A 24,309-nucleotide genomic window follows, 5' to 3' on the forward strand; every position below is an offset into this window, starting at 1 on the left:
TGATACCGCCACGGCACCAGCTCATTCCCTCGTGCACTCAATCCACCTTGGGACCCTTGGTGCTGCCTCCCCCAGGACACTCGGTGCTGTCACCCCCGGGGCACTGCTGCTGACCCCGCTTGGGGCACTTTGTGGACCTCCGGCGCACTTGGGGGCGGTGGCCAAAGGGCGCTGGGGGGCGTGGCAGGCGCGGGTACACGGAGCCAATAGAGCGCGGGGGGAGTATCCGGCACGGAAGAGGTTGCGGAGCCAATAGGGCGCGGCGGGCGGGGCAACGGAGCCAATGGTGTGCTGAGGGCGGGGTCAGGGCGGGGTCGGAGGGCCAATGGGGGTTGCGGGGCGTGCCACGCGCGCGGGATGCGACTGCCGGCGGCGGTGCGGGAGCGGGTGGCTGCGGTGCACGGCGGCGCGGGGCTGTCCGAGCGCTTGCGGTTGTACGACGGCTGGGCCGCCTGCTACGAGCAGGTACCGGGCCGGAGGGCCGGGAGGATGCTCCGCTTCCCTCCCCTCCCCGGCGCCTCTGACCGCCGTGTCCCGCAGGATGTGGCGGCTCTGGAGTACCGGGCACCGCACCTGGCCGCCGCTTCGCTCGCCTTCGCCTTCCCCGCGCCGCCCGCAGAGGCGCGACTGCTCGACGTGGCCTGTGGCACCGGGGTTGTAGCGCGGGAGGTACCGGCAGGAATGGGGATGGGGATGGGGATGGGGATGGGGGGGGGCAGTGCGGTGCGGCGATGGGAGATAACGGAGCCGTCTGTCACCGCAGCTCCACCGCCGCGGCTTCCGATGCCTGCACGGCGTGGACGGCAGCGCGGGGATGCTGGAGCGGGCGCGGAGCACGGGGCTCTACCAGGAGCTACGGCAGTGCGTCCTGGGCAGGGAGCCCCTGCCCGCGCCCGCAGGTAACGGGACCGCACCGGTGGGAACAGGATGCCCCGGAGGGCCCCCCCGGTGATCCACGCTTGTCCCCCCAGAGCACTACGACGCCGTGACCGTGGTGGGGGCCCTGGGCGAGGGGCAGGTGCCGAGCGCGGCCGTGCCAGAGCTGTTGCGTGTCACCAAGGCGGGTGAGGGGGTGTCCCCCATTGTCCTCTCCCGGCCGGGACCCCACGACAGGGACACGAGTCCCGGTGGATCCTGGTCCCCGGCTGGGCGCTGGCCCCCATGCGCAGCCAGGACGTGCAGCCAGGACGTGGCCTTGTCCCTGCGGCCGGGGACAGGCAGGGACTTGCAGTGGCACCCTGGCCCTGCCTGCTGGCAGGGGGACGCAGCAGGAGGCGGAGGTGGCACTGCTGGGCAGAGCGGCCTGGGCTCAGGCCTGGCGTCCCGCCTGCCCCCTGCCCGCAGGCCTGGCAGGGTCTCGCTGCCTCCCCGTGCTCCCCATTTCCGAGGGGAGCCATACCCAGCAGGGAACACCCGGCGCCAGCGTCATTCACCCGTCCCCTCTCTCTGCAGGAGGCTTTCTGTGCCTGACAACCAGGAGCAACCCCTCGAACCTGCGGTACAAGGCAGAGCTGGAGGCGGTGCTGGAGGAGCTGGAGAGGCAGGGAGCCTGGCAGAAGGTGCTGGCGCAGGAGGTGGAGCGCTGGGAGAAGGCCACCTCCGAGGAGGAGAGCACCCAGGGCACCGGCTACATCTCTGGGGTGGTCTATGTCTATCGGAAATGCCCCGTGCCCCCCCCCGAGGAGGGCTGAGAGCCAACGGCCTCTGGGCTAGGGGTGAGCACTTGGCCCCTTGTGAAACCCAGTCCTGGAGCAGGGCAGCTGCTGGGTTTGACAGCGGTTTTGGGGAGTCCCCACATCCCCTTCCCTGGCTCCTTCCCCCAGAGGTCTGGGCCCTGGGGACCTTGCCTGCTTTTCAGCATGGAGAGGGTCTCCCAGGCTCTGACATTCAGGTGCTGTCCCCAACACCCTGATGTCTCACAGACCCACCTGGATGTCCAGAACCAGCTCCAGTTCAGGATGTCTTCTCCCGCATGTCCACCTCTCAGCCCTCGTGGTCAAAATCTGGATCCTTCTTCATCTTACCCACCCCAGACCCCTGTGGTCTTTACCTGGGGACTGCTGGAGGAGGGCCCTGTGGTTTCCCATCCTTGTACCCCCAGGAGTTAATCCAGCACCCAGGAGAACTCCACACCCAGACAAGGAGCTGCTGTGCCAAGATGACACCCAGCCAGAGAACCTTTCAAAGTGCCACATCGGCCTTTCATCCTACAGCAGTTGCTTAAGTTTCTCATTTTCCTACAGCTTTGTAGTTAATGATCTGGGTGGGAAATCAGGCTGGAAGGGACTTGAGGAGCCGCCCAGCATCTCCTGCCCAGCCTGTTTCCCAAGCCCCTCACCATGCTGCCTCCACTCTTCCTCCTCCACTGCTCCCTTGGGAAGTTTTTTACCCAAATCTCTTGATGGGAGATTTCTTTTTTCCCTTGTCTGTTCCTCCAGACCTGTTCCTGCTCGTCTGGTTCCCATGGCCCTGGGGAACAGGTTACTTCCTTCCCCTCACAAGCTCTTGTGCCTGTATCTATCCCCATCTGCCACCCAGAGCATCCCAACCTCCCAAACTCATGCTGCCTGTGGCTCTTGTCATTCCTCCACATTGCCCCCCCCTCCCCCCCCAACCAAGTCTTGGGGTCCCCTTCACGGGTAGCTGCCTTGCTTCCCTCTCCCCCCTCTTTGTCCCCAGCACTGTCCCCTGGGCGTCTGGGTGTTGTGGCTGTCCCCATCCCTGCACTTGGCTGTTTAATAAACCCCTTGTCTGCCACTGCACATTGTTCCTGGAGCAATGGGGCTGTGGACCCTGTGGGGAGGGCAGCCAGGAGCCAGGGAGGCAGGGGTTGGCCTTTCCCGGGGGTCCCCTCCCAGTCTCTGGGGGCCGAAAGGATGGAGCTGTGGGAGCCTGGTGTCCCTCCATCCCCCTTTTGGCTCTCAGCACCCTCTCCCTGCCTCAGTTTCCCTGCTGGGAGCATGCAGGGAGCTCTCTGTCTGACTGGTGTCATGTCCTCCCGCATTGCGCCGCTTCAGAACCAGCCCAGGCAGCCTCAGTGGCACCAAGATGTTTATTGCCCGTGGAAAGCACAGCCCCTGCAAGCCAGGGTAGGGCACCCATGGGAAGGACTGTGCTGGGGGTGCAGCAGCATGGGGATGGGCAGGAGGAGGCAGATCATGGGCAGGGGTTGGGGTGTGTATGCAGGATGGGGATGGTGGTGCTGTCCCTTGGGCAGGTACCCAGGCACGGTGGCTCACACGTAGTCTTTCATGGCATAGCCCATTGGAGTGCAGGTTTTCACAGCTCTGTACTTCTTCTGGTAGGGGTCCTGCTGGGACGGGGGTCCTGTACAGCACAGGATGCCCCCACCAAAGAGCTGCAGGGCACTGGAAGCCCAGCCAATGTAGAGGGCAGCTCCCAACTCTCTCTTGAGGGCCTGAGGCACCATGGGGTTATAGAAGTTGCTGACAATGCTGTTGGCAGACCAGGAGACAGGGATGAGGAGCAGGATGCTGGCCAGGACAAAGGTGGCACCTGCCACCACAGAGATCTTGGTCTTGGTGCTCTTGTCATCCACACAGCGGGTGCAGTCCGCTCCTGAGATGGAGGTGAGGAAGGCAAAGAAGGCCACGAAGATGGAGGTGACCACCAAGGCGCGAGCCGCTTGCAGGTCAGAGGTGAGCTCCAGGAGGGAATCATAGCCCTTGCACTGCATCTGCCCCGTGCTTTCATACACGCAGTTCATCCACAGCCCTTCCCAGAAGACCTGGGCCACTACGATGTTGGAGCCGATGAAGGCCGTCACCTTCCACATGGGCAGTGCGCAAGCGAGGATGGAGCCGAGCCAGCCCAGCACAGCCAGCATCAGCCCAGCCAACTGCATCGTCACTGTTGCCATCAGCACCTGTGGGGACAGTCACAGCCGTCACTTGCACGGCCACAGTCAGGGGCTTCCCAAATAGAGGGGGTGTCCTGCTGGGTGCATCCTGTACCCATCTGCACGGGAACGGCTGAAGACCAGCATGAGGACGTGTGTGGCATGGGGGATTGATGGCAGGTCATGTTGACCTGCCTGGGGACACCGTGGCATGGGGGATTGATGGCAGGTCATGTTGACCTGCCTGGGGACACCATGGCATGGGGGATTGATGGCAGGTCATGTTGACCTGCCTGGGGACACCGTGGCATGGGGGATTGATGGCAGGTCATGTTGACCTGCCTGGGGACACCATGGCATGGGGGATTGATGGCAGGTCATGTTGACCTGCCTGGGGACACCGTGGCATGGGGGATTGATGGCAGGTCATGTTGACCTGCCTGGGGACACCGTGGCATGGGGGATTGATGGCAGGTCATGTTGACCTGCCTGGGGACACCTGTGGGGTGTGGGTGTTGTGTGGGGGTGGCATGGGGGATTGATGGCAGGTCATGTTGACCTGCCTGGGGACACCATGGCATGGGGGATTGATGGCAGGTCATGTTGACCTGCCTGGGGACACCGTGGCATGGGGGATTGATGGCAGGTCATGTTGACCTGCCTGGGGACACCGTGGCATGGGGGATTGATGGCAGGTCATGTTGACCTGCCTGGGGACACCGTGGCATGGGGAATTGCTGCAGGATGGCACGAGGACACCATGGGGTGTTGCTGCAGGTCAATATGGGGACACCTGTGGCAGTAAGCACCCAGGTCCTGAGGAGGCCGAGATGCAGGAGCCCCCATGTGTCATGGAGCCCATACAATATCCCCACAGCTCAGGGCAGCCCTTTGCCATTGCCCCATCCCCGACAGGACAAGTGCATGTCCGGTGTCAGGGACAGGATGGCTTACAGGGAGTGGAATGATGGGCTCATTGTGTCCATCCTGGCATGCTCTCACCCCATATCCTGCTATGCGCAGCCCCTGCCCTGCTCCACCACTGGTGCTTCAGCTTTCTTGGCCATGACAAGGACATGGTATATTACATAAAAATAGACATTATGAAGAAGCTCTTCCCTGGGAGGGTGCTGAGGCGCTGGCACAGGGTGCCCAGAGAAGCTGTGGCTGCCCCATCCCTGGCAGTGCTCAAGGCCAGGTTGGACACAGGGGCTTGGAGCAAGCTGCTCCAGTGGAAGGGGTCCCTGCCCATCACAGGGGTTGGAACTGGATGAGCTTTAAGGTCCCTTCTGACCCAAACCAGTTTGTGTTTGTATGACTCTATGAGCATCACGCTGAGGGCCACAGGCAGCCCCTGCCCTCACTGCAACACCGTCTGCTCCCTGTTCAGGGGCAGGTTTTGCTTTGCCCTTGGCAGCCACGCTGCAGCACCCTTTGGACCTGGGATTTCCTCTGTGGGGTGCTGGAAATGGGTCAGAGGTCAGGCCTGCCTCTCAGCCTGGCTGTGGTGCTCAGCACTTTCAGCGATACCTGAATCCTTTATACCAGGAGCAGCACCAAGAGCCCCAGGAAGAGGCTGCAGAGCCAAGGGTCATGCAGGCATCACCCCTGTAAGAGGGGTGGCCAGTACAGGAAGGGGGGATACACTGGACACAACAATAGCTCCAGCACAGTCACACACAGGCACCATGGACCCTGGCTCAGCCCAAATCCCGGTTCAGTCCCACATGGAGCGGAGCCCAGTGCTGCCATGGGGCAAAGTGCACCCTGCGCCCATGGGTGCTCGCGCCCGCTCCTGGCAGCTGCAGCCAGCGGAGTTTTTATGAGCCCCAAGCATCAGTGGGGTATCGGCTGAGCCTGGCACACCCTGCGGCACACATGGCAGGTTTCACCCTCCTTTCCCTGATCCCAGCTTCGGTTTCTCCCATGTCTCCTTCCTTATTGCAGCACCGCTCCTTCCCCAGTGCCTTCCATCCCTTGGCATCCTGATGGATACCCAGTATTGGGACTGTCTCTGCTGGTCCATGAAAGCCCCTTTGGACCAAAACTAAACTCACTCTCCCCAAGAAAGGGAGACCAGCCTCCAGGCAGGCCAGGGGGCCAGGATGACAGGAAGCCATCCCAGGCATCCTTCCCCAGCCAGCTGGACTTGGACCGCAAGAGACACCCAAAATGGGGTGCACTGTCCCTCTGGATCCTGGCAGGGATGCTCGCAGGAGCATCACAGTGACATTTCCACCCAGCCACCAGCACCATTCCCATTCCAGGGATAGGGGAGCTGGGAGTCCTCCAGCCCCCACACCCAGATGAGACGCCCAGAGCCAGGCAGCCAACATTGCCCCACATTCCAACATCCCCCAATGCAGAAGGAAGATGTTCCCAAGCCTGCACCCCAGCACAGCTTGCAGTGCTGGGAGCGAGATAGGCAAAACACCCAGCGTTGCCCACGCCGGCCCCAGGGTGCTCCCAGCCAGGGCCACTGGATGGCCCAAGGGCCAGTGCTTCCCAATCCGCCCTCACCAGTGCCCATCACCTTCTTCCTGCTCGTCAGGAAGATCCTGCCGGGACAAGCATGCGGCAGCCACAACGGGCACCACCATGGCACTGTGCCACAGAGGCACTCATTGACTTGAGGAGGGGAGCAGTGGGTGATGGCAGGGCTGGAGCAGGGGTCAGCACTGTGGGAGACTCCAGGGAGCGGATTTGGGGATCTCAGAGGGATGGGGATCCGTGGCACCATCACCAAGGTGGGTTTGGAGAGGGTAAAGAAAACGAAGCACAGTGAGGTGTGAGCAGCTGCCGTTTAATGTGGGAAGGGATAGAGGGCAGCAGGGACGGGGAGCATCATGAGCCACCCACACCTGGCCCGAGCACCCCACTTGGGGAATGCCAAGTGGGGCCATGGGGCTGGGTGCACCCCACAGGACTGGGTTGGGTTGGGGAGTCTTCCCACTCTGTGCGGGTGCACAGCCCTGCTTCACTCCCTGACCGGTTCTCCCAGCCCAGCCACTGCCTTCCCACTCCCAGGATAATAATGCTCCCACCCCAGGGAGCTGCTGCGAAAATCCCATCAGTAGAGCCACTGCAAGCCCTAAAAGTAGGTCAGTCACAACACAGGGTACTGGCAGGAGAGAGCCTCTGCTGCCCCTCAAAACCCTGCTGGGGTTTGCAGAGCCACCATGTCCCCACGACCACCGGGACGGGTTTCCTGCCCCACCACCACCGCCACCCCGCCACGAGGGATGCATCCCAGGGGAGGTTTTACCCGTTGAGAGTCCTGTGCCACCCGCAGGACTGGCCCCGGGAGCTGCGTCACCACGCGGCACACCCCGATACCGGGAGATGCTCCAGGGAGGGGATCGGGTGGTGCCTCGGAGAAGATGCCGCGCTGGGTGCTGTGTGGGGAGCGGGACCCCCACCGAGGTGGGCAACCAGGGCAGGGTCTCCTTGTTCCCCGACTCCACTGAGATTAAAGAACCAGCTTCAATCCCCCGTGGAACAAAGGCAGCTCTGCCTGCCCGTCCTCACGGCAGCGCGGCTCCCCGCCAGTCCCCAGCCCGGCCAGGAGGGTCCCAGCTCCCTGGTGCAACTCGGCGGGTCCAGGCAGGCGCAGCGGCTCCTAGACATAGTTGCTGGTTGGCAGCGAGCGGGCGGCTGTGAACTTGGCAGAGTAGGGCTTCTCTCCACGGGGCGGGCAGGAGCAGCAGAGGATCCCCCCCCCCAGCAGCAGCAGCGCGGAGGCTGCCCAGCCCACGTAGAGGGACGACCCCAGGTCCCGCTTCTGTGAGTTGGTGACCAACGGGTTGTAGAAGTCCCGGATGATGCTGTTGGCTGACCAAGAGATGGGGATGAGGATGAGGATGCCGGATATGATGAAGATGATGCCAGAGAGGACCATGACCCTGGCTTTGGCGGTGTCGTCCTCCACGCAGTTGGTGCACTTGCCACCAGTGACGGCGAGCAGGGTGCCCAGAATGGCCAAGATGATAGACACCACCACCATGGCACGGGCAGCTTGCAGGTCCTGCGGCAGCGCCAGCATGGACTCATAGACCTTGCACTGCATCTGCCCCGTGCTCTGCACCACGCAGCTCATCCACAGCCCTTCCCAGATGATCTGCGCTACCACAATGTTGTTGCCGATGAAGGCCGTCTCCCGCCACATGGGCAGCGCGCAGCAGAGGATGGAGGCCAACCAGCCGATGACGGAGAGGGCAATGCCCAGCACCTGCAGCCCCATGGAGGCCATCGCTTGCTGCCTGCACCCCTGCCCGCCTCCTACAGCGCAGTGCCGGCTGTGGGACCACAGCAGGCATTATATGCCTTTGCCGAGGGAGGAGCACCACCACTGCCGCCGTCCTGCCGCCGGCACCGGACAGAGGGGTAAAACCAGTTTCCCAGGATTCCTCCGCTTGCATTTCTCCCTGCAGCAATGACACTTAATATCCCGGCTGCTCCCATGGAGGAGGATGCCAGGGACTGGGATCAGGCCACCCAGGCAGGGGAACATGTCCCACTGCTGCCCGCGGGTGGGCAGGAGATGCCAAGGGCAGCCACCAGGGCTCAGCCTGGGGTGCTGAAGGAGAAACGCTGGTGTCCAGGCACCAGGATGTCTCTGCCATCACTGCCAGCCCCTCCTGCCCCACCACTTGGATAGGGTCTCTTCATGCTTTTGTGCCTCAGTTTCCCCCCAGCTCGTGGGGCACCTGCTCCAGCAGCAATCCCATCTCCGGCCCCCCATGTCCCCGTGCTAGGAAGCAGCATGCTCTCCCGGCCCCACTGCCGGGCTCCATGCCCAGGCAGGACACAAGCAGCTCTTGTTTGTTGCTTGGCGTCTGCACCAGTGCTTCCCATCCCTCCGTCAGGCCTCGGGCAGGAGATGTCACCGCCCAGACCCACAAACCGGTTGGAGCAGCTGCGGGCTTCCCACAGAGGAGAGACAGCGCTGCCCGGGGCCATGGGGGGCCAGACCCCAAAACGCATCCTGCCTCATGCTGTGCTGCACACACCCACGGTGGCAGGGCTGCAGCACCCCTCTGCCTGCACTGCCTGGGCTGCCAGCCAGGCCTGAGGGTCAGGGCTGCAGGGGACAGAGGCGGCTTTAAGGTAGAATGGTCTGGTTTGGAAGGGACCTTAAAGCTCATCCAGTTCCAACCCCTGTCACAGGCAGGGACCCCTTCCACTGGAGCAGCTTGCTCCAAGCCCCTGTGTCCAGCCTTGCCTTGAACACTGCCAGGGATGGGGCACCCTGTTGTGTTGGTACATTTGGGTACAACCAGCCATACCCGCTGGCCAGGTTGTCCTGATGCCAACTCTGACACCAATACTGGTGCCAATGTTTCGGCACTGCCCAACCTCTCCTCCTTTAAACCATCCCACTGCACATCCCTGCCCTGCTCTCTCTGAAGCCCCTCCAGCACCAACATAAACACAGAATGAGGCTAGACACACTGCAAAGGCGGACATTGCACTGTTTCACCAGCCCAGCTTAACCCTGGCCTCTGGAAAAGATAAGAGGGCCTGAGATTATCTCAGTTCTCCTGAGCACTGGCGTTACTGATAGGATCCACTTGCCGTGCTATTTGCAGCTGCTGCTGCTCGAACCAGGATGTCCCTGGGCAATGTGCCCCAGCGGGATGAGCCAGGTGGTCCAGGCACTGCAGTGCTGTGAGGATGCCAGTGCCCAGTGCAGTGGGAGCAGGCATGGCAGAGCCCAGGCACTCGGGGACACTCGGGTCTCACTGCAGACCCTGACTCATGGGGACGAGGCAGGGTCCTGCCTGACCTGTGCGGGAGCAGCCACCCAGGCACCAGGCCACACTGGGATGCTCCATCCATCTGTCCTTCTGGAGCACCTGCATTGCTTGCATTCCAGCATTCCCACCCCAGGGCCAGAGCCTCCTGGTCAAGGGCTCCTTTTAATCTGCAGGCTCCAGCGGGGCCTGAGGCTGAGCATGGCTTTCACCTCCCATCACTGCCATAACCACCACGTTATTTGGGGCTGAAGAGGCACGCGCCCTCATGGTGGGTGTGTGTGCAGCGTGCATGGGCCATGTCCCCACAGGCACATGGGGACATGCCTCTGGGCTGGGGACAAATAGCAAGGTGGGGACAGGGACTTCCCCGCATGCAGGGCATCAAAGGTCTGAGCTGCTCCTGCTCCCTTTCAGAGCCAGGGCAGGCGCCAGCAGGGCCCTTCAACATCCCATTACTGTAATTAAAGCCAGAACGTGACATATATTCAAACTGGCGTCTGCCACCCAGAAATAGTCCCCACTCCTTTCCGCATGTCCCCTGGTGATGCACTCACCAGCCAGCACAGCTGGCCCCACGTCACCAGCAGGACAGATGGACGCAAGCCTGGAGGGGGACAGAGGCAACAGCCAACCCTTGGGGCAGCATCCCATGCCCAGCGCCAGCACCTTGTCCCCAGCACCCACCAAGCCAGAGGATGCAGCGCTGGTGGGACCAGGCACCACACAGCCACTGGGGCCATCACTGTGTGGGCACCAGCCCCACAGCCCCATCCCGGCTGCCTGTGCCTGGTGCATTGTGCAGGACATTCACCCCAGCTTTGTCCAGAGGCACCTACAAGGAGACACGGCACACGCATGTGTTCTGATGGAGTACAGCCCCCTGCTCAGAGGGGATCTCCTACACCCCAGAACGGAGTGCTCATCCCATACCAAGCCTTTGTGATACAGTGCCTGCCCCAGCACCCATCTGGTTGCCCACCCTGCCCCAAATCCAACAGGATTTGTAGGATGAAGGGGTTCCGAGCTCCCATCCCTTCTCCACTGCACACTAATGGGTTTAGTGACAACAGAGCTCCAGTCATGGCACATCAGCCACCAGCCCTTTGTGGCCAAGAAATGCCTTCCACTGATGGGCTCTGCTTCACTGGGATGGGGACGTGCTGCAGCCCCATGGCTGGGCAGGGACGCCATCCCCAGGCAGGGAGGTGGCATTAAACCCAGCATCACTGGGCGCACGGCACAGGCTGCACCACCCTGACCTTGCTCAGGGCAGAGGACACGCCACAGGGAATGGGTTCTGGGGCACATATCCTCTGCCAATAGGCTTGGGGACATCCCCACCCAGGACACAGGGGACGTTCCCACCTCACCCGTGCCCAGCTCTGGCTCAGACCCATGCTTTGCCCAGAGCCACTCACTCGCCAGCACCCACACATGGATTCTCTGCCCCGGCTACCTTGAGGTCCCGAAAAGGCGGCTGACGCTCACCAGCAGCAGTGATCCGCCAGGATCCTGGGTTTCACATCAGCCAAGTGAGGCACGGCCACCACCCCTCCCCCTCTGCCAGCAGCTGGGGATCAGTTACCTGCAGCCCGGAGCCTCAATGTTCCCAGAACATAGTCCTTGCCCAACACCCCCCCCCCGACCAGCTCAAATCTGTGGAGTCAGGTTGTTTCCCACTATGGGAAAGCAGAGTCTTATCGGCGGGGCAGGAGAGGAGCTGCGGGGTCCCTGGGAGGACGCTGCTGCAAGAGATGGGACCTTCAACCTGACGTCACTTCGAAAATCAGAGCCCAGCCCAATTTGCTGAGCAACAAGTGGCTCTGAATGGCAAAAATACACCCGAGTGCTGCCACGGTGGTTGTCAAAGGGGTGGGGGAGACAACGGCCATGGCTCAGGACAGGGGATGCGAGCGGTGCCATGCGGGTTCCCCTGCAGGCGATGCTCAGAAGAAGCAGGATGCTGTGGCAATGATCTGAAGCCATAGGGGTGCACAGGCCCCCGGCACACTGAGGTTCCAGGTAATCCAGCATATCATGGGCGAGTGGCCACCCCCCTGCCATATCCCGCCAGACCACAGCCCCCACCACCCTCAGCTCCATCCCCACCCCGCCAGCAGACAGAGCCACCATTGATGGTCGGAGTCTCCTTACCTGCTCCTCGCTGCCGCCAAAGGGGCTTCAACAATGGGCTCCTTGTGTGCCCTGGCCGGGGCAGAGCCAGCAGCCCCACGCCTGAAATATAAGCAGCCAAGGCAGCACTTACCGCCCCTGCCCTGCTCCCTGGGGGCAACATGCCGTCACTGCCCAGACCACAGGGGAGCGGGAACACCCCAAACTCTGTGCCGATTCTGGGTGCACGTGAGCGGGACGCAGCCCCACAGTGCCCGGGGCAGTTTCTGCTGTCACCTCCTGCTCATGCTGGGGTGCTGGGTACACGGTGGGGATGGGGGTGCCTGCACTGAGGTGTCTTCCCCCGCCAGTGCCTGTGTCCTTCCCACAGCACAGGTCCACCAAACCAGTGATGCTTCTGTGACCTTTGGGTCTGAGCTTCATCCATGAAGCTTCATCATGAGGGTCAAACCTGTTGTCATGCAGTCACCTCACCTTGTCCCCATGCTGGGGTACCTGTTGTGGGTGAAACTCCCCATCCCCTCCCAGCTGTGGGAGAAAAGCAGAGGGGCTTCACTGGGGCGGGGGATGCTGCAGCAGGAGGGATGGGGATGCTCCAGGACCCCCGCAGGGATGCTGGCCTCGCTCCATTGCTGTCGGTAAACACCGGCAGGCGGGTTTCCTCGCCACAGGAATGCGAGCTGAAGCGTGCCGGTGCTGACACCCCGAAAGAGGGTGATTGGCCCCTTCCTCAGCTGTGAGTCAGGTGACAGCCACTGCCCCCGGCAGCTGCAGTCTGTACTTTGGGCAATTTGGGATGCCAGAGCCAGGACGCGGCGTGTGGGGCTCTGATTGCAGGGTCGGGGGCTGCGGTGCTTCGCCCGCCCTTTCTCATCCCCTCCCTGCGCAAGTAGCCCCTATGCCAGGGGTATCCCCACTGCCCCATGCACCTGCCTGTGGTATTGCCCTCTTCCCCTGCTCCACAGCAGTACCCACTGGTATTGCCCCTGCCCCACAGCCCTGTCTGGGGTATCCCATTGCCCCACAGCCCTACCCGCAGTATCCCCCTGTACCACACACTCGTGCCTGAGACTGCCCTCCTCCCATTGCCCCCCAGCCCCTACAGCCGTGCATGTCCATGCAGCGGTTGGGTGCATGTGCTGGTGTACCGTGTGCGTGCCGGGGGGTGTGCGTGTGTACACTCGTACCGCTGCTGTGCGCCTGTTCACCTGTCTGTGTGTCTGTGTGCTGAGGTGTCCCTGCCGGCAGAGGGGGTGTGTGTGCGGGGGTGTGTGTGTGTGCGTGCGTGTGTGAGTGTGTGTGTGTGTGTGTGAATGTGTGTGTGTATGGGTGTGTGTCTGTGTGTGTGTGTGTATGGGTGTGTGTGTATGGGGGTGTGTGTATGTGTGTGTGTGTATGGGTGTGTGTCTGTGTGTGTGTGTATGGGTGTGTGTGTATGGGGGTGTGTGTATGTGTGTGTGTGTGTGTATGTGTGTGTGTGTGTGTGTATGTGTGTGTGTGTGTGTGTATGGGTGTGTATGTGTGTGTGTGAATGCGTGTATGTGGGTGTGTGTGTGTGTGTGAATGTGTGTGTGTGTTGTGAGCGTGTGTGTGTGCATGTGTATGTGTGTGTGTATGTGTGTGTGTGCATGCGTGTGTGTGTGTGTGTGTGTATGGAGGGGGGGGTGGATGCTGCACCTGTGCACAACTCACACCCCGGGCTGCTGCCCACACAGCTGCCTGCAGACCTGGTGGCCCTCAGCCACTCAGAGCACACTCAGTTTGGGGGGGATGGAGCTGATATATCCACCATCACCTGCTGGCAGCACCAGCATCATGGGCACCCCAAGATGCCCCCCGAGGGCCAGGACCCCCAGCACCCCCCGAATAACAAGGGCACAAGGCCCTTGGGTGCTGCTTGCATGGGCTCTGCTTCAGCAGCACATATGGGTACCCCCCCAGCCACCAGCCCTGGCTAGCTGGGGGGGGACTTCGGATGCCCTTGGGAGGTGATTAGGGTACAAACAGGTGGCAGAAGCCCACCTGGCCAGAAAAAGGGTGGTTTTGGGTTGCCATGGGCTGGCAGAGGCTAACCTGACTGGACATGGAGTCACAGGATGGTGTAAGTCAGATACAGGTTGCTGCAAGGGGATGAATACAGGGCGCTTGGGTGACATGGGGTGACAACAGCTGACCCAGCCAGATATGGGATTTTAAGGCTCTGTGGGGCATCCAAAGCCAAGCCCCCTGGCTGTGGAGTGCTGTGGGGTACAGATAAGCAGACGTGGGGCTCTCCCATCGGTGCCTGAGAAGAGAGGGCTGCCAGCATCCCACCATGCTCTTGAGTAGTTAATAAGTTGTAGGAGAGATTTTAGTGCAAGCAGGAGCAAGCCCACGTCCAGCAACCACATTCCTTGGGGGCAGGGAGTGTTGGGAATACCATCACTGCCACCAACACACAAGACTGGGGGGGGCCGTTGATGGGGGACACGCATGCTCCCCTGAGCCATAGTTGGAGTGTGACTGCGCAGCCTTGCCTGCACCTGCCCTGTGGGTTTTGATTCCCTTCCTGCTCAGGGTGACGCTGCCGGGGCAGTTACGTGCTTTATCAGCTTCCTTCAAGGCCATGAGATGTGAGCAGGATGAGTAAAGATGTTTATCATCTGCCTGGGGATTCCCATCAGCACTCCCTGCCAAGGCAGGGTGGGAGCTGGAGGGGGGCTGGACGGGGGGGACACCCTCCAGCTCCCACCCTGCCTTGACAAGAAGCACCCATGGGTGCTCCTGTCCTGAAAGGCAAAGAGGCTGCACTTTGCACAGCCATGCTGTTAAACGTGAGCGCTGATAAGAAAGCCCCAGAAATAAGCCAAACCATGACCCACCACTACCTCCCTGGGGAAGGGGGGAATGCCAAAGCTGAAGGATTTCCAGATCCCTAAGGAAGGGGTTTCAGAGGGTCAGAATGAGCAGTGCCATCGCCCTGAAACCACGGGGATAGCCGTGGCTGGTGGCGTCTCTGCCCCCCCCCGCCTTTCTCCAGTATAACCTGGCGCCATCTCTGCAAACAAAGGGGAGGGTGTGGGACACGCAGGTGATGGTGACGATGACGGAGAAGCAGGAGAGGAGCGTCCAGCAGTGAAACCCCACCCGGGGCGGGCGCTGGAGCTGGCCCCGCCAGCCCGTATAAGTGCAGGTGCACCCAGGTGAAAGCTGATCCCCCACCGCGAGCAGCAACCGGAGAGCAGTGCGGTTGCGGTCCGTGGGTTCTCCTCCGCCATCGTCCGGCGCACGGCAGCGAAACCAATCCACCATGTCGATGGCTTTGGAGATCAGCGGTGTGGCCTTGTCAGTGCTGGGTTGGTTGTGCAGCATCATCTGCTGCGCGCTGCCCATGTGGAGGGTGACGGCCTTCATCGGCAACAACATTGTGACGGCCCAGATCATCTGGGAAGGGCTGTGGATGAACTGCGTGGTGCAGAGCACGGGGCAGATGCAGTGCAAGGTCTACGACTCCATGCTCGCCCTGCCACAGGACCTGCAAGCCGCCCGCGCCCTCCTGGTGGTGGCCATCGTTTTGGCGGTCCTCGGTTTACTGGTGGCCATCGTGGGCGCCCAGTGCACCCGCTGCGTAGAAGACGAGAGCACCAAAGCCAAGATCACCATCGCCTCCGGTGTCATATTCATCCTCTCCGGCATCATGACTCTCATCCCTGCCTCCTGGTCGGCCAACACCATCATTCGGGATTTCTACAACCCGTTGGTGCTCGACGCGCAGAAGCGGGAGCTGGGCGCCTCGCTCTACGTGGGCTGGGCAGCCTCTGCCCTCCTGCTGCTGGGGGGGTCCCTGCTGTGCTGCTCCTGCCCCCCCAAAGACGACAGGTACACCACTGGCAAGGTGGCCTACTCCGCCCCGCGCTCCGCTGTCACCAGCTACGACAAGAGGAACTATGTCTGAGACCCCTCGGGACCCCTCTAAATTCCCCACCCCTCTCCCCGGGACCCTCATCACCCTCCGTGGGGACAGGAAACAGAGGCACGGGGGGGGGGGGGGGGCCCGAAGGCGGGGACGGGGACGGCCGCGGGGTCAGGGCCGGGCTGTGTAAATAGAGACGGTTTCGGTTAAACAAGAGGCAGTTTCGGGTTGGCCGGAAAAATGGCGCCCGGTGTGCCCCTGCCCACACCTACGGGACATGATAGGGACGGGGATAGGGATGGGAACGGTGCTCCCCCCCCCCTCCTTTGGTATCTCTCCCCCCTTCCTGCTGCCGTCCGGACACCGTTTGTCCCTGTTACGTGTTGTTCTGTACCGGTTACATTTGTCAATAAACGTGTTCTCTTTTGGTAGCCCGAGTATCCCTGGGGACTGAGGGGGCAAGATCCCACCTGGTGCGGGAGGGGGACCGGGATCCCGTCCCCCAGGAGCCACTCCGCACCCTCTGGCACCGCAGCTCCCCTGCGGCACCGGGTTTGGGGACGGGGCTTTCCTCCCGGCTCGGGGGTCTCTGCTCCCCCACGCCCGTTCGGGGCAGCTTTCCGGCAGCCATCGGGGCGGGAGGGGAACGGGCAGCGGCACTCCCTGCCTGCGCGGTCCAAAGTCTGGCAGCACAGACGGCACACGGGGTGCTCTCCCCTCCCCTCCAGGAGCCCCGGCGGGGCGAGGCCGCTTGTGTACAACCGCTCCCACCGCCCGGTCCGGCCGCGGCCCCGCAACGCTCCAGCGGGCAGGGACAAAGGGGAAGGAGAGACGCAGGTGCACGGGCAGGGCCAGGGCCCGAGCAGGCAGCGGGGCCCGGTACGCAGGCCCCGAGCGGCTGCCGCCGCCCGCCCTGCGCCCGCCCGGGGGCTCGGAGCGGCTCTCGGGGAAGCACTGCCCGCGGGCGCGGAGGGAAGATTTGCTGCCCCCGGCCCTGCACGGCCTCGCCGGCGGTAGCGAGCGGGAAAAGGCGGGAACAGGCAGGAGCGGGCAACGGTACCCGCGTCCCCTCCCCTGGGGGTCCCGCCCGGTTCCCGTTCGCGAGGCCCCCTCGCCCGCTGCCCGGCGGCAATGGGGATCGGCGGAGCGGGGTCACGGCGTGTGGAGCCCTCTCGCCACCAGGGGGCGCCCGGCGGCGGGGCGGGGCCACCCGCACGCACAGCGTCACGGCCTGCGCGCCGGCCGCCATGCTGCTCCGCAGGCTGCCGCGAGCTCCGGCCCCGCCGCGGCGGCTGCGGCCCCGCCCTCCTCCCGCCGCCGCCGCCGCCGCCGCCCGCTCCGTGGTGACGTAAGCGCCCGGTCGCGCGCGGGGCAGGGGACTGGGAGGGCTCTGGAGGGGCGAGGCCGAACTCACCAGGGATGGGCCCCGCCCCCCGCGCAGGGCCGGGGCTCCCGCGTGGCGCCGTGGCTCCGGGCCAGCCCCCAGCGCGCTCTCCCCGCAGCTCCGTGCCGCTGTCCCACGGGGAGGAGCGGGGCCGCGCGGACCGGGCGCCCCTCGTGCTGCTCCACGGGCTCTTCGGCAGCCGCGCCAACCTGCACGCGGTGGCCAAGGCGCTGGTGCGCGGCGGCAGCGGCACGGTGAGGAGGGGGCCGCGCTGGGCGGTGCGCGGGGGTGGCGCGGTGACAGCGGTGACCGTGCCCCTGCCCAGGCAGGTGCTGACGCTGGACGCCCGGAACCACGGCAGCAGCCCCCACAGCCCGCTGATGACCTATGAAGCGATGAGCCTGGACGTGCAGCACCTCCTGACTCGCCTGGGCATCACCAAGTGCATCCTGCTGGGACACAGCATGGGGGGCAAGACGGCCATGACCCTGGCCTTGCAGCGGGTCGGCAGGAGCAGGGCGCCCGGGGCTGGGGACAGCGGGGCTGGGGGCTGTAGGAAGGGGGGCTGGCAGCGGGGGGGGGGGGCTCTACTTGTCCACAGAGGCAGTTTTTCTCTGTCAGGGTCAGGGTGCTGTCCTGCTCAGAGCTGTAAGCCCGGCTGCAGGAGCTTGGAGATCCCCCACGCTGAGACACAGGGAATCAGGGAAGGGCATGCGGAGCTCTCTGCCAAGGCAGGAGGGAGCTAAGAGCCTCCCCTGAGTCAGGCTGGGAGCAGAGCCCTGTGCCCCATCCCACTGGGGAGCTCCCAGCTGGCACCTATCTGCCCTGCTTGTGTCCCCAGCCAGACCTGGTGGAGCGCTTCATCTCTGTCGACATTGGTCCCACCTCAACCGCACTCGTCTCTGAGTTCTCTGCCTACATCTCTGCCATGAAGTCAGTGAAGATCCCAGATGGTCTGTCCCGCTCTGCAGCCCGCCAGCTGGCTGACCATCACCTGCGTCCAGTGGTCCAGGTAGGAAATCCTATTCCATGGATGGGGTTTCTACTCCCAGCCCATCTCTGGGGCCAGAGCACAAGGCTTTAGGGCCACAAGACTCCATCATAGAATAGTTCGGGTTGGAAAGGACCTTAAGATCATCCAGTTCCAATGCCCCTGCCATGGGCAGGGACACCTCACACTAAACCATGTCACCCAAGGCTCTGATAGAATCATAGAATCATGACAGAATCATGGGCAGCTGGAGGACATCTTACCAGGGCTGTGGGGCCACAGGGGAATGACAGCATGGGAGAAGGCAGTGGAGGGCAGGATGGAGGGTGGCAGAACAGCTTGAGGGCTTTTTTCTTTCACTGGAGAGTGTGTGATCCCTTTCTGTGGCAGCATGCGCAGCTGAGGCAGTTCTTGCTCACCAACCTGGTAGAGGAGGAGGGCCACTATGTCTGGCGGGTGAACCTGGATGCTATTTCCCAGCACATGGTAGATATCATGAATTTCCCCATCTTCCACAAGCCGTATCCTGGCCCTGCACTCTTCCTGGGAGGATCTGAGTCACGTTATATCAGGTGAGGCTGGAGAGAAGCAGTTTGAGGTCAGTGGTTCCACGCTGTGTGCTCTTCTGCAGCTGCCAAGGGCGGGAGAAAGCCCCTGAGATGGGGAAGGTTCTGGAGTGAGCTCTGTGCCTCCAGCAGCCAGTGACAACAGAAATGCACTGGAGAGTGAGAGGGAACCTGAGGGCAGCTCCAGGCTTTCCCGGCACAGAGTGGGACATGGTCAGACCTGGGACCGCTCTGCCTAGGGAGGGGAAGGGCAGATACCTGGGTGGGCTGCTCACCACACTTCCCATGGGATGTTCTCTTGTCTTGCAGGTCCCAAGACTACCCAGAGATCCAGCGCCTCTTCCCCAAAGCTGATATCCAGTACATTGCAGGGGCAGGCCACATAGTCCATCAGGATAAATTTGGGGAATTCATCACTGCTGTCCTCAATTTCCTGCCACCACCGTAGCGCTGGGACCAGATTCCTGCAAGCCCCATGTGGGTCCTGAGATGCTCCAGGCAGTGCTGCAGGGCTCTGGGCTCTGCGAGGAGGGATTCAGCCTGTGCTGGCTGCCCACCTGCAGCCCAGTCCTTTGCCTGAACTTGGAACAGAGAGGCACATCCATGCCACTGAGCTCTCCTGTCACCTTGCAGGGACAGGGGGTGACACAGGCCAGGGACACTGCCCTGCCTGCGCAGCTTGTCCTGTCTGCACTGGCTTCACTGGGGTACCTCAAGCACTGGGCAGGGGCAGGAGAACCCTCTTGTACTGCTGCCAGACCACTGGTGATCTGGCTGTTGACTTTGCAGAACATGCAATAAAGCTGAATCCGTGCCAAGGCAGAAAATGGTTTGGATCTGGCTGTGGAAGAGGGGGAGTATTTGGTGGGCACAGGAAGTGGCTCTTGTGTCCCAGCAAGATGGGGTGATGCTTCTGGGAGATGACAGCTGGGCTGGGCCTGTAACACCACAAGCTGTGGGAGCAGCACGTGTAAGACATGAGTTTGAGGGTTTCTTGCCTTCCAGGGGGAATTGCATCCTCCCTCCTCATGGGAGTAGCGGGAGGATGGAGGAGTGGGGGAAGCTGCCTCCTGAGCAGGGAGATGCTGTGAGCCTGCAATGGGGAAGCATGAAAATTCCCCTGGAGCACATCTGCCTCCCTGAGCTCCCTCCGATTTCCCACCTCCTGCTTGCTCTGTGTTCCCAGGAAGGCAACATAAAAGCAGCCACTGCTGGCCAGAACAATCATCCACCGCGGGCTGTAGGCAGCAGTGCAGAGCCAACTGCTGTGAAACCCCTTTGTTAGGTGATGGGGCAGAGGCAGCTCCGGGGATGATGGGTCATCTCTGTTGGAACTGGGGACAGGCTTTGGGGCCAGTTAAGGGAAACACTGACCAGCCTTGTGTTCAGTGCTCCACAGCCAGGTGTCTGATGCTCCCTGCTTAGTTTGGAGGCCACAAAAGGAAGGGAGGATGGGAGACCAATGATGATTTTATTCCAGGTCTGTTTGCAATTGCCTAGCAAAGGGGCACGAGTAGCTGGTTTAGAGATTTCCTCTTTCTGGACTTTCCCTCTGGTCCTTCCTTTTCTGAAGAAGTGCCTCTCTGGAGCAGAGCCTTGAGCTCTCTGCTGTTACCTCCAAGTTCAAACACTTGCTGTCCGTGTATTGATTTTTCACCTGTGAAGAACATTAGACTGAGAAAGCTCCTGAGACACAGGCTAACGTAAGGAATTCCTTCAGAACTCCTCTCCTATGGCCAGCTGGGAGATGGGGATGGAGTCAGGCTGCTGCCTGGCCCCAGCTACTGGCACACAAATCCTTTGGGTATCCAGCCATGAGCTCTGGAGCCCAGGAGCAATGGGGAATTCCTCCCCCTCCTCCATGCTGGCTGGGTACTGGGTGTGGGGCACACTCAAAAGAGTGCCACAGATGTGTGAGGTGAAGAGACTCACCATAGTCAGGAGATCAGTGGCCTGGGAAGAGGTAAAACTTCCTGAGCATTGTAGTTCGCTCTTTCGCTGGCAACTGCCGAGGGAATTTTCCAAAGGAATATTGGACCTGGGATGAGAATGACAGTGGGAAGAAATGAGAGAAGGTCTGTTCCAGGCATGGGATGCGTGAAGGGTGTCAGGAGGCACCTCCAGGAACATGTGTGGTGGTTCAAGGGATGCCAAGGGCTGCACCAGCACACAAGGCTCATGCGTTCCCACCATGGGGCAGATGCTGATGCCTCCAGAGATCCAGCTGACTTTCCTGGCCAAACCAGACATGCTGTGGACAGAGCCTGTTCCCCAGGGCCGAGGAATGGCCTGGCCTGAGCTCTGCTCCCAGCAGCATTCCTGGTGGCTGGCACAGCTGCATGTGCCAGCACTCCTGCAGTTACCTCACCTTTCGGAATAGCTCCTCCACGTCGCTGTTATAGGCATGGTTTCGGAACTGCTCTATCAGGTGCTGGATGAAAATGGACCCTGTTAATGATCTCCAGGAGACAGTATCTAGGGAGACAGGAGATGCCCAAGTGTGACTTCACTGGTATCTCTTGCTGCAACCGTGATTATCATTGGGAGCCAGAGCAGGAGACAGGTGCCTTCTCCAAGATCATTATATTTGGCTCACCCAACCCACAGCATGGAAAAGGACAGGGCAGCCCAGGGAAGACAGAATGATGTATTTTCTTCCAGCCTCTGCCCTCCCATACTCCCAGCCGCACCAGCTGCTCAGCTGGGATGGCCTGGAGCCATCTGTTAACCACCAGGAGCAGACAGTTTCCCCTGGGCAGCCACTGTGGTAAGATCAATCAGCTGGGGAAGGAGCAGAGCTGATGGGGAGGGATGGAGCCAGGGCAAGTGAAGGCAGGCAGGGCACAAAGCTCTGGCCCTGGTGGCTCTAAGAGGGATCTTTGGGTGTCCTGGAGCAGCTGCATACCCCAGCACTGGAGGACACTGCCCTCTCCAGAGGCTGTTGGAGCATGCCCAAGCAGTCACTGGATGGAGGCCCAAGGAGGAAGACATGTGGAGGAGACCCATGGCATCAGGAGTAGGAATCCCCACTTCCCTCGCCTGTCCCGAGGCAGGGCACCAGGAGCTGCTCACCAGGTGTGGAGGAATGTAAAGTGGCAAAATCACTCTCCAGGTGGACTTCACAGGTGGCGTCATCCTCCAGTGCCACAAGGGCGGTGTGAGCAGAGCTGGAGGCAGGCACAGAGAGGTCTGCAGCATCACTCACCAGCACAGAGCCTGCCTTGCCTGGGAAGGTAGGGCCAGATATCAGCAATGATGGGGTGTCCCGGCCCTGTCCCCTTCTCGGGGCTCACATGGTGGCACCTTGTGGTGGGGACTCACCTCCACGGCAGGACTGGATGATGACCACTTTGGGTTTGCCCAGCAGCGCCTGGCAGTGCTGGTTGTTGAACTTCTCATAGATGGTACTGAGGGAGAGGATGTCTGTGGCCTCGTCCCTGCTCTTGGTCCCACAGATCCCAGCCTTGACCCCATGGGACATGAAGACCAGGAAGGTGCTGTCAGAGGTGTGGTGCTCTTTGCAACTTGCAAAATCAGTCATGATGGTAGCCATCTCCTACAAACCAGCACAAGGAAGGAACGTCAGGAGAGCCAGCCATCAGCTCTGGGCAGGAGCCACTGCCACCAGGTCCCCATGTGCCCCAGCACCAGCACACCCAAGGAGGGTCCCTGGGCCACTCCTGGGGCCAGTGGCAGCTGCTTTGTGCAGCCCTTTACCTCGGAAGATAAGTTGCGGTGGACGTCCACCACGTAGCCCAGCCCTTCGAGCAGCTTTGTCATCCCCTGCACATCCACTTCAGCCCCATCCCGCCGGCGCAGGTGCTCAAACTCAATGTTGCAGATGAGCAGGGCCCTGCGGGTTCGCACCTCCAGCGGCAGATAGAGGGGATAGATCTGTGGGAATGGAGGGAGGTGGCACTCAGCAGCAGGTGGGTGGGTGCAGGGGGCTTTCCTTGAGAGGCAGCTAAAGCAGAGAAGGTCCAGTGCTGCAGCATCCACGTCTCCCCATCCCTGGGGCATCTCCCCACATCTCCTGCCCTGCTCCTGAGTCAGCAGAGACCCTGGCTCCTCTCGGTAAGCCCTTGCTTACTCCAGCAGGATGGCTGGGCCCCCCTCCAGCACTCATCTCATCTCCTCTGCCCACAGCACCTGGTCTCCCTCTCTGGCCCTGATGTGCTGGTACTCGCTTAGGGAACACTGCCGGATCCACTGCTGGCCCTGGATGGCAATGAGGGGGCTGGTGGAAGCCAGGTGCGCACTGGAGGGCCCTGCAAACAAAAAGCCCTCCAGTTACACTGGGAAGAGCCTGCAGCAAGAGGGGCCTGTGCCAGGCCATGCACAGGCAAGCAGAGCCAGGCACTGCCCCCTGGGGGTCCTTTTCAGCCCCACTGGGGATGGCCACCCCTGACAGCCCTGTCCTGACTGCAGGCAAGGGGACTCAGTGCCACAGAGCAGTGACACTGGGGGTGCGCAGGTGCCCCTTGTCTTCAGGCCTTGGACACTCGCCAGGGCCAGGCCTCCTCCAGCATCCTGCTGGAGGCAATGGGAGCCCCAGCATGGTCAGAGACAGACCACGGCCCCTCAACACTCACCCACACCAGTGGCCAGTTCCAGCTGCTCTGCCAAGGCACCATCACGCTTCCAGAGGCTGTCGATGAAGATCTGGCTTGCACGGGGGCCCTTCAGGCGCACGCAGTCGATGAGGCAGCGGGCCTTGTCTGTGCGCACCGTGTACCTCTCCTGCACTTCCTCCACCTCCTCTTGGTTCAGCACGCCCCGGGCCATCAGCTCATCCAGCAGCCCGGAGATGAGCGGCTTGCTCGCACGCCCCACGAAGGCCAGCCGCATGTTCTCGAGCACCTTGTCTGCTGGGTGGACCCATCAGCGCCCAGAGCCCCCCACAAACCCTCCCAGTGCCCGCTGCCCTGCCGCCTGCTGGGGGTGCTTCATCTTCCCTATTGCCCCTCCCAGGTGCTGATCCCCTCCTCAGCACCCCTCCTGCTGCCCCCCTTTCCCCATTGCCTCCCCCAGGGGCTGCTCCCTCCCAGCTGCTGATCCCTCCCCTGCCATTGCCCTGGGTGATTCCCCTCCTTCCCCTGCCATCTCCCATCTCCCTCTTTTCCCACACACCCACAGAAAGCTCCTCGGGGGGTATTTGCTACTCGGGGATGCCATGTGCCGGACTTCAGCCTATGCACCATGCTGTGTGTATGTGCATTGGGCCAGCCTGGGTGAGAAGGTGATGAGCAGCACCCTGGCAGTGCTCGGTCAGGACCCCATCCCACCACCAGCTGCAGCACCGGTGGTCGCACCCACCTGCCATCACCCCCAGACAGGAGAAGCTGCCCCGGCTTCTTTAAGGAAGACTTGGAAGGAGTCCGTTTCTGCTGGGGTGGGGAGGGAGAAAAGTGAAAGCAAAAGTCCAGAGCTTCACTTCCCGTTTCCTTGCGGCTGGGGCCTTGCCCCTGGGCTGCCACCATATCCCACCAAGCCCCTGTAGCCCTGTGAGCCCACTGTGCCTGGGGCCAGAGCCCCCCTGTCCTTTGCAGCCACGCTCAGACCTCCTCCCAGGGTGCTCAGCTCACACTGGGGCACCCAAACAGTGACTGTCCCCAGCCCAGCAGCACCCAGCTCCTGCAGGGCAAGGAGGGGGCTCCCAGCCCTCATGCACCCCTCAGAGCCAGGCACGGTGCAGCTCCACTCGCAGCCCACAGTCCCAGACCCGAGC

General features: G+C 61.9%; 6 protein-coding genes across 9 annotated transcripts; 3 read left to right on the forward strand and 3 right to left on the reverse strand.

Annotated features, from left to right (window-relative positions):
• The first annotated feature begins 322 nt into the window (after nt 1–322).
• METTL27 (methyltransferase like 27) lies at nt 323–2,756 on the forward strand. Of its 2 annotated transcripts, XM_061375781.1 has the most exons (5): nt 323–465; nt 541–669; nt 764–899; nt 972–1,064; nt 1,453–2,756. In XM_061375781.1, exons 1-5 carry the CDS (start codon nt 358–360, stop codon nt 1,689–1,691), a joined length of 705 nt encoding a protein of 234 aa, XP_061231765.1. In that variant the 5' UTR covers nt 323–357; the 3' UTR covers nt 1,692–2,756. The 2 variants fall into 2 exon arrangements, with proteins under 2 accessions (XP_061231765.1, XP_061231764.1); XM_061375780.1 differs by having other exon boundaries at nt 323–669.
• Nucleotides 2,757–3,083: 327 nt separating this feature from the next.
• On the reverse strand, nt 3,084–7,250 carry LOC133224342 (claudin-4-like). The gene is made up of 2 exons (XM_061375782.1): nt 7,125–7,250; nt 3,084–3,886 (listed from the first exon to the last, which is right to left on the reverse strand). Exon 2 carries the CDS (start codon nt 3,878–3,880, stop codon nt 3,236–3,238), a length of 645 nt encoding a protein of 214 aa, XP_061231766.1. The 5' UTR covers nt 3,881–3,886; nt 7,125–7,250; the 3' UTR covers nt 3,084–3,235.
• LOC133224344 (claudin-4-like) lies at nt 6,649–8,475 on the reverse strand. The gene has a single exon (XM_061375783.1). The coding sequence runs from the start codon at nt 8,106–8,108 to the stop codon at nt 7,479–7,481; it is 630 nt and encodes a 209-aa protein (XP_061231767.1). The 5' UTR covers nt 8,109–8,475; the 3' UTR covers nt 6,649–7,478.
• Nucleotides 8,476–14,666: 6,191 nt separating this feature from the next.
• On the forward strand, nt 14,667–15,942 carry LOC133224316 (claudin-3-like). Its single transcript, XM_061375745.1, has one exon. The coding sequence runs from the start codon at nt 15,038–15,040 to the stop codon at nt 15,680–15,682; it is 645 nt and encodes a 214-aa protein (XP_061231729.1). The 5' UTR covers nt 14,667–15,037; the 3' UTR covers nt 15,683–15,942.
• A 231-nt stretch (nt 15,943–16,173) lies between these two features.
• ABHD11 (abhydrolase domain containing 11) lies at nt 16,174–19,408 on the forward strand. Of its 2 annotated transcripts, none has more exons than XM_061375748.1 (6): nt 16,174–16,192; nt 17,143–17,278; nt 17,354–17,527; nt 17,866–18,036; nt 18,406–18,587; nt 18,891–19,408. In XM_061375748.1, the coding sequence occupies exons 3-6, from the start codon at nt 17,405–17,407 to the stop codon at nt 19,027–19,029; spliced, it is 615 nt and encodes a 204-aa protein (XP_061231732.1). In that variant the 5' UTR covers nt 16,174–16,192; nt 17,143–17,278; nt 17,354–17,404; the 3' UTR covers nt 19,030–19,408. The 2 variants fall into 2 exon arrangements, with proteins under 2 accessions (XP_061231732.1, XP_061231731.1); XM_061375747.1 differs by lacking the exon at nt 16,174–16,192 and adding an exon at nt 16,888–16,988.
• A 625-nt stretch (nt 19,409–20,033) lies between these two features.
• Nucleotides 20,034–24,138, reverse strand: LOC133224306 (caspase-1-like). Of its 2 annotated transcripts, XM_061375723.1 has the most exons (9): nt 23,898–24,138; nt 23,174–23,449; nt 22,731–22,849; nt 22,299–22,475; nt 21,903–22,137; nt 21,654–21,806; nt 20,950–21,056; nt 20,514–20,619; nt 20,034–20,238 (listed from the first exon to the last, which is right to left on the reverse strand). In XM_061375723.1, exons 1-8 carry the CDS (start codon nt 23,902–23,904, stop codon nt 20,527–20,529), a joined length of 1,167 nt encoding a protein of 388 aa, XP_061231707.1. In that variant the 5' UTR covers nt 23,905–24,138; the 3' UTR covers nt 20,034–20,238; nt 20,514–20,526. The 2 variants fall into 2 exon arrangements, with proteins under 2 accessions (XP_061231707.1, XP_061231708.1); XM_061375724.1 differs by lacking the exon at nt 20,034–20,238 and having other exon boundaries at nt 20,261–20,619; nt 23,174–23,446.
• Between the last annotated feature and the right edge of the window lie 171 nt (nt 24,139–24,309).

This window comes from Neopsephotus bourkii, unplaced genomic scaffold (assembly GCF_033783945.1).
Source record: "Neopsephotus bourkii isolate Nb327-2 ecotype Australia unplaced genomic scaffold, CSIRO-AGI_Nbou_v1 NB_1675, whole genome shotgun sequence".
Lineage (NCBI taxonomy): Eukaryota > Metazoa > Chordata > Aves > Psittaciformes > Psittacidae > Neopsephotus > Neopsephotus bourkii.